Raw genomic sequence first — 7,539 nt, 5'->3', positions numbered from 1 at the left:
GGGCACGGGCGGCGGGCGGGGCTGGCGACTTCTCGCGCCCCTTATACATCTGGGTGACGCCATGCGCTTTGGTTCTCTGCCCTTCTCGAGAGTACAAGCTGCTGACACCTTAAAGTTTTATATTTATATGTTTTATGTTTAGTCTAAAGCTATTTAAGGTATCATCTGCTAAAAAAAGAGAAAGAAAACGCTGCGCGCGACATTTACGGGAGCGCCGACCACTTGTTGGACACTTTTCAATACCACCGTATCGCAGACCATCGGCGGCGTGCTGGAAGCTCCGCCCCTTTGTTGATCGTATCCAAAAGGGGGTGATAAATCAGGTCCCGGTCACGGGCGAGCCAGAATGGAGTATTATGGGCGAGGCGAGCCGCGGACTAGAGGCGGCGACGGACGGCAGCCACCGGAGCGAGGCGAGTCTGTCGCACGAATTCAAAGATGAGCAAGGATCGGTGAGTACTCGCTGAGCTCTGCTGTCTCTCTCGACCCGCCCCGTTCGTCTTCGGCTCGCTGAGCTGCCCAGCTCGAGGCAAGGGGTCACACATTTGCAGACGCTTCCCAGCAGCTGACAGACGGCGTGCGAAAGTGCACTGTGTGGCTCGCGCGCTAGACGCCTGTATATTACATTTGAAGAAAATTACTAAAATATTAATAAAATTAATAGAATACCCACCAAGTCATAACCCTCATTGAAGTTGGAGCTTTGTGGACGGTAAAATACTAAAAAAAAAAAAATATTCACTTATTGACGACTTATTTCGTATTTAACGATTTACAGCAGAATATGTTGTAAATTAACGATAGCCCATTCCTGCTCGTGCTAGTAATGTAACAATTTTAAGTTTTATTGTTTTACAATACACACCCACCTTACATTTTCCTGTAACCCTAACAAGAATTTGTCTTAGTGAATAAAACGACTAATAGTGGGGTTTTCACTTGGCTTTCAGTCCATCCGCTGATCCAGGTGCCCAACCAGCTGGTGGGTGCGCCCGCTGGAACTGATGTGACCATCCAGTGCATCGTGGAGGCCTGCCCCAAGGCCATCAACTACTGGACCAGAGAGAAGGGTAACCACCCTGAAGCTTCTGATAGTTAAATCCACACTGGAAACGCAAGTGTGTGCACACACTGTGTGAATGTACTGTTAAATTCATACAAAGCAAGGTGCTTTGCATCATGTTAAGCATTGCTAGCATTGCTTCGCAATTGCAAATAAGCATCGCTTTGTGATTGCAAAATGCTTCGTAATTACGAGAGATCAAAATCCTTCGCAGCTCTGCAAAGCATTCTTTGCAGGAATCTAACAGTGTGTCGGACACTTGTAGGTGTGTGAATGCGCACATTCGTAAACTTAAGAGAGCCGGGGTGGTAACCGACCGATTGCCAACTCTACCTCCAACACGTGTAGGAATTGCGTTGCTCGCTCGTACAAGTGGCGACATTCACACGCTTGAGTGTTCATGTCGGTAGTACTTCCCCCCCCCCCCCCAACTACGCCCCTCTTCTTTTCCAGGGGAGATGATCATCAACAACGACAAGTACCAGATGGACGAGAGCCCCCTGTCGGCGTACGGCGTCCTGATGAAGCTCACGGTGCGCCGCTTCCGCAAGAGTGACCTGGGCGCCTACAAGTGCATCTCCAAGAACTCGATCGGCGACGCAGAGGGCATCGTCCGTCTCTACGGTGAGCCCAGTGACTGTCAGTCACCTCATAGGAAACTTATTAGGCGTTTTCTATTTATTTATTCAGTATTTATTACTTATACATCTACCTTCCATTGCTGCGCAGAGCTGACGCTGCCGAGGCGCAAGTCGCTCGAGCTGGACGCAGACCAACAGCTGTCTGACGCGCACCTCCAGGACACGCTGCCGGAGGACGGCGCCGAGGAGGCGGCTGAGGGCGCTGAGAGCGCGGCGGAGGACGGCGCGGGGGCGGCCGGAGCGGCGGGGGCGGCGGGGGCGGCGGCAGCCGCGGCGGGGACCTCTCGCGCGTCCCTGCTGCCCCCCGTGGTGGCCCTGGCGGTCCTGGTGGCCCTGGCAGCCCTGCGGCACGCGTAACCACACCAGAGGCAGAGGCTCGGGAAGAGTGCGCCCAAAGACTCGACAGAAAGGAAAAAAGGGCCCCGCCTTTCAACTCCTCGAACGTGTGATGTTTTTGTTGTTATTGTGCTTTGCGGTGTTTCCGCGAGTATACGCCTCTCTGCTAGAGCAGAGACGACTGATGTGTGCGACCTGGACGTTTTGCCACGTGTAGAGGCCAGCGCGGACTAGATCGAACTCTCTCTCTCGAGTGACGGCTCTGACGCCCCGGAGAGCTCGGAACTGGCCCGATACATCCCTGTCGATACTTCTCTGACGGAAGGTCTGTCGTGCCTGACGGCTGCACGCTCACCTTTTGGCCGCGGTTTTCCGCTTCAAGGTCAGGGGGGTCGGTACTTTTGTTCACAGCCGTTCTCTAAATGGCATTTCAAATCCATCTGCTCCGTTGATTGCTTGCTGACGGCGAGTCAGGGGCATTTTGAAGCCCAATCGAAATGAGGAGTCAACACTGTAAAAAGCTTACGAACTAAATACTTTGCAACGTTACGAACAATTTTCGTTCTTTGTATTGCAAAGAAATTGTTCGTATTGCAAATTGATTGTTTGTAAGGCTAGACGGGTCTTACGAACAATCGGTTTGCATAACGAACTATTTGTTCGTATGCTTACGAACAATTAGTTCGTAATACAACGCTTCAAAATCCTTCGTAAGCTACGAACGTTTTGGTTTGCATTACGAACCCATAGTTCGTAAGCAATTTACAGTGAAGGGGTTATTATTAGTTTGGCAAGCCGCAGGGCACAGAGCCAGAACTCGGCAAACCTCAGAACCATTATGCTTTGTTTCGATCGAATAGTTTTTCAGCTTGGGTTTTAACATCGCCGCGTTCTATGTACCATTGTGTACTGTCCGTTGTGCATGCGAATGGATGTTCGTTCGTGCTCGTCACAGCTTTGCCGGACCTCGTCCGACCGCGGAGTGGCAGATCACTGGCGCCAACCGCCGCAGGGACAGCGCCGCGGGCAGAGCCGTGCCCAGGAGAACCAACCATGTTTATTTTAATGATGTTGCGAATGCAAGTCGGGACTTTATGGACCACAGCGTGTGCAACTCAGTCGCAGTTTACTACGCAAATATAAATGTTCAAATCCTCATTTGCTCACAGAGACGTGCCCTAATGTAATGTAATAGGAACTAAAAGAAGTATGCGTGTTAAGTTTTTGCACCTACGAAATGTGCAGTGTAAGAGGGCAATTCCAGGAAAAATAAAAAGTAAAATAATGCGTGCGGAACGCGATTTGTGAGCGAACAAGAGGCGTTTCTTCGTTTTGCAAGACATGTCTACACTCTTCACTCGCTACATCAAGACGAATAGTTACGTTTGGTACAAATGAACCGTAGCCTCTCTGTCAGTCGCACACAAATCGCATTACTTACGGACACCACTGCCTGGAGTTACCCTTGAACATTTCAGAGGTATAGAGATCATACATAAACTGAGTAATAAAATTGATTATATGACCTGAACCTACAAAGGCATTTGTGAACACAGAGGCCATCGCCCGGACGTTGTGCTGCTGTGGTCCAGAAAAAGGTGCCAACACACAAAGATGTATTTCGATTCATTTGCAACGGCAACGAGGTGAACGTTCGAAAAGTGCTGAATGATATCTGTCATGAATAAATTACTAATATTACAAAAGATTTGTTTGGGTTTTCTTTGTGTTTTGTTTAGGGGTGTGGTTTTGAATGACGTGCTTTATGTATGGTATAGCTTTTCGGTTCAATGTTAAATGGATGTTAATCTTGTTTACTGCAACACCTTTTTTCTCAGGGCCACATAATGTTAAAATTGTTTAAATATTTGTAGATATTCTCTTTACGGATAATGGCATACATTCCGATGGAATACATTGTCGACATGTAAATAAAGTTAGATGTGAATTGGTTGTTTCAAATTCATCAGATGTACTATGCAAAGTCAATTGAACAGTGAGATTTCTCGGCTACTCATTGTGAAGCCACCTACACCTGTTAGTCATTCAAAGTAGTCACACAAAATACACCGCAGTCTAATCATATGAATTAAAAGCGAGTGGTCTGCAATTCGTAAAATCAAAAGTTGACGGCCCTTCAATCACTTTTCTAATTTTTGCTGTAATCCTTACGATTTCTTTGACATATTTTTCAATTTCGACAACTAGGAAGAAACTATTGGTTTAACTAGTACCCTGTAAATTGCTCACGAACAATGGATTCGTAATGCAAACCGATTGCCAGTAAGAACCTTCCTAGCCTTCCAAACAATCGCTTTGCAATAAAACAATTTCTTTGCAATACAAATGTTCGTAACGTTTCAAATCATTTAGTTTGTAAGCATTTTACAGTGTACTTTTCGTTTCGCACGTTTCGCAGAGGTTTTTTTCCTCAAAATATTAGAAGTTGTCTTTATCATGCATATGACCCAAGGTTCACGGGCGGAGGAAAAGGAGGGCCCAGAGATAGCGCTCGGCCGGTGGGCCCTTGTGAACTCGGCCTTACTTAGAAGGCTGACGAAGTAAAAAGAATATTGTGCGGCGGCGACCACGCGCTGGCAGGCGGGAGGGTTTTATTGCTGTTACCCGCGACGGACTCTCCGAGCTCTTACCCACTGATTGTCAAAAGCACGTTTCTAGGGGGAAAATCAATCACACAATCAATTTGCCTACATTTTTCTAGAACGAATGACATTTCAACGCAAGTCCGCGTGAGGCGAAATCTGAACCTTTACAACTTGGACTTCGTGCGCATGACCGGCACAAGTGAGCGGGCGTGATGTCACGTGTCTTGCGTTAGACTCAGTTCAGCTCGAACTAAATTTTTAAAAAAATGCAACTTTTGCTGTTCCTCAACAACGTTCATTGTTACTGAACAACTTTCGTTGCTGCTGAACAGCATTTGTTGTTTCTGAACATTTTTTTGTTGCTGAACAACTTTTCCTGTAATTGGACAGTTGTTTTTTTCCCGCCTCAACAACTGTTGTCGTCTTTGAACAACTCTTGTTGTTACTGAACAATCGATGTTGTTCAACAACCCAATGCCGTTATGTAACGTTTTTTCCCATTAAAAAAAAAACTTAACGACAAATTTGTCGTTATTTCGACGATAATTTTTGAAAAGTGTATTCCTTACTTGACGAAGTTTATTGTAAACTAACACGACATAATTTTGTAAACTAACACTTTAACTGCATTTTGAAACTATTTCATAAGATGATAGATAGGTTGGCGAAGGCAGTGGCCTGACCCAGCGTCACTCGGGCCGAGGGTCGGTCCGTAACGTCCTGTTTTTGCGGTGATCTGGTTAATTACGTAACTAACGTCGCCTTATCTCTCTGGTGCTCGTTATCAAAACCAGTACTTGAAATTGGCCGGTTCTCAGCGTCGAGAAATCTCACTCGCATCCGCGCACACCGCGAAAAGAGATTTCGTGAACGGTTTTGAGGGAAACTCATCAACTTCACATTATACGGGAAAGGACAAATTTGAACCCAGCGAAGATGTGTTCTTTACCGCGTCATAATCAGATGCAAACTTGTTTCAAATTAGATACAAACAATGTTTTTTTTATTTACGCTAAGTACAAGTCAGTAAGTCTTTAAATTTAAATGTGCATCCGATCGAGGTGTGCTTAAGACTGGAAACAAAAATGTTTTAGGTTGCTGAAGTCAGGCATTGAAATCACGTCCACTTTTAGGGGATCGGATTCAAATCCGTTCTAGTCCATTTCCACTTGGCCGTTGACAAGTTGGTAAAAATGAAATTGATGGGTACATACTTAAGATGTTACAGAGCGAATCAAGATGCTCCACAACCAGATTTCTATTGGAAACTTCGTTTATTTCAGAACCACATAACGAGTTGAAAGAAATTGGGGTAATAATTGTATATGAGAAATAAAAACGTTATTTGAAGGAAACTGCCATTCGTCTACAAAGTTATTACGGTTACGCTGGCTACACAGCGGAGTGTGAGTGGCCGAGAAGTGATTGGAATGTGCAGGCCGAGCGGATTTCAAATAGGGAATTCACCACGCTCTGCGCACTCTACCAATCTGACAAGGGAACCCCACCAAGTGTAGATTCCCTATTTTCGTTTTACTTTGGGAAATTGTAGTGTAGATGTGTCATCCAAGGACACATCAAAAAATTTGGCTTCGATTCATATTTGGGTGTTATTTCGGGCATTCGTTCAAAAAGCTGCTACTTCAATTACTTGTTTTAAATTCTCATCATAACTCTTCTATAGGTAATGCCCCCTAAATATGAATTTAAGCCAAAATGTTTGATGTGTCCTTCGATGAAACAACTAGACCTACAATTTCCCAAAGTACCGTAGAATGAAAATCGGGAAGTGGCAGGGTTCCCTTGTGAGTGCAGAACTGAAGAACGAAAATGTTCGCCTCGAAGAACTAGATAAATGTAAAGTTCTCGTGTACTCTACTGTATCTGGAACACGGACTTCTGCACTTCGTATTGACGACCCTTTTTCTACCTTCCTCTGTCTGTCTCTCTTCAAGCAGACGGCGACCTCTACAAGAATAAATTTGTTTGGCGAGTCGAAACCCTCCTAATCAAGGTAACCGATATCAAAACGGAATGGTCGCTACTCGTTATCTCGATGAGGCTGAATAGATAACGTGACGGCAGTCTGTTTTCTCCCACTTTACTTGAACCACCCTCTAGGCCGTTCTCGGCGACTCCTCTACAGTTTGGCTTGTAGAACCCTGCATGAATAGACGTGTGATGACCTCGACCTCGTTGATCTGGTGAGGCAAGCCTTCATCAGCCAGGAAACTCTCCCTGCCCCGCCCCGCGAGCGCAGAGAGCCCAAGAGTTGGACGTGGTGTTCTTGTGGACCGAGCGGGCGCCGACCACCCGCAGTCCGCTGCTCTTATATATTTGCTGCCATCGTCGAGTCGACCGCGACGAATGATTAAAAGAGAGAATAAAAAGAAGAAAAATATGACGTCAGCACGAGGAAAATCTCGCTCGGAGCCGGAGATAGGTTCGAGCGGGCGGCGGGCGTTGCAGTCAGCGCGTATCTCTTATCGCAGAGCGAGGCCTGCTCGCCCGGCCTATCTTCCTCAAGTCTTTTGTGGAACACAATTCGTCGCGCAGCTGCTTGAACGAGGAAAAGCAGCGCGCAGAGGCTACGACCGGCCCGCGCGACTCGCCGCCCCGGCCATTGCGCCAAAGGTACTGCCGTGTGTGTGTGAGTGTGTGTGTGTGCGTGTGTGTGTGCGCGCGTGTGTCTGGGTGTGTCTGTGTGTTGGAGAGAGAGAGTATAATTATCGTGTGCGGCCTTTACGGCAGGGTGAGTGGACAGTGACGATGCTGCTCTGATTCTCTTCGAATTTTGGTTGCGTAGGCGTCATGGTTCAATACCACCTGTTGAGCAGCTCCACACCCACGCCCGGGTACCAGAGCAACAATGGACACCTTGCTCTCTGAGTAG

The 7,539-nt window shown here is 46.8% G+C and overlaps 2 protein-coding genes across 6 annotated transcripts in view; both read left to right on the top strand.

The window, feature by feature from the left end:
- The window catches only part of LOC113209862 (lachesin), a 206,866-nt gene extending 202,878 nt beyond the window's left edge, over positions 1-3,988 (top strand). For all 5 annotated transcript variants that reach the window (XM_052267915.1, XM_052267918.1, XM_052267916.1 and 2 more), the window contains 3 exons: positions 951-1,070; positions 1,517-1,687; positions 1,793-3,988. In XM_052267915.1, the coding sequence (XP_052123875.1) occupies positions 951-1,070; positions 1,517-1,687; positions 1,793-2,061 (560 nt within the window). In that variant the 3' untranslated portion in view covers positions 2,062-3,988. The remainder of the gene's footprint in view (positions 1-950; positions 1,071-1,516; positions 1,688-1,792) is intronic.
- The window catches only part of LOC113209879 (uncharacterized), a 34,531-nt gene that overhangs the window by 22,442 nt on the left and 4,550 nt on the right, over positions 1-7,539 (top strand). The gene's annotated exons all lie outside the window — the stretch shown is intronic.

The sequence above is a fragment of the Frankliniella occidentalis genome, unplaced genomic scaffold (genome assembly GCF_000697945.3).
Source record: "Frankliniella occidentalis isolate FOCC.00 unplaced genomic scaffold, Focc_3.1 Scaffold61, whole genome shotgun sequence".
In the NCBI taxonomy this organism is placed as follows: domain Eukaryota; kingdom Metazoa; phylum Arthropoda; class Insecta; order Thysanoptera; family Thripidae; genus Frankliniella; species Frankliniella occidentalis.
This window is presented reverse-complemented; position numbering and strand designations above follow the sequence as displayed.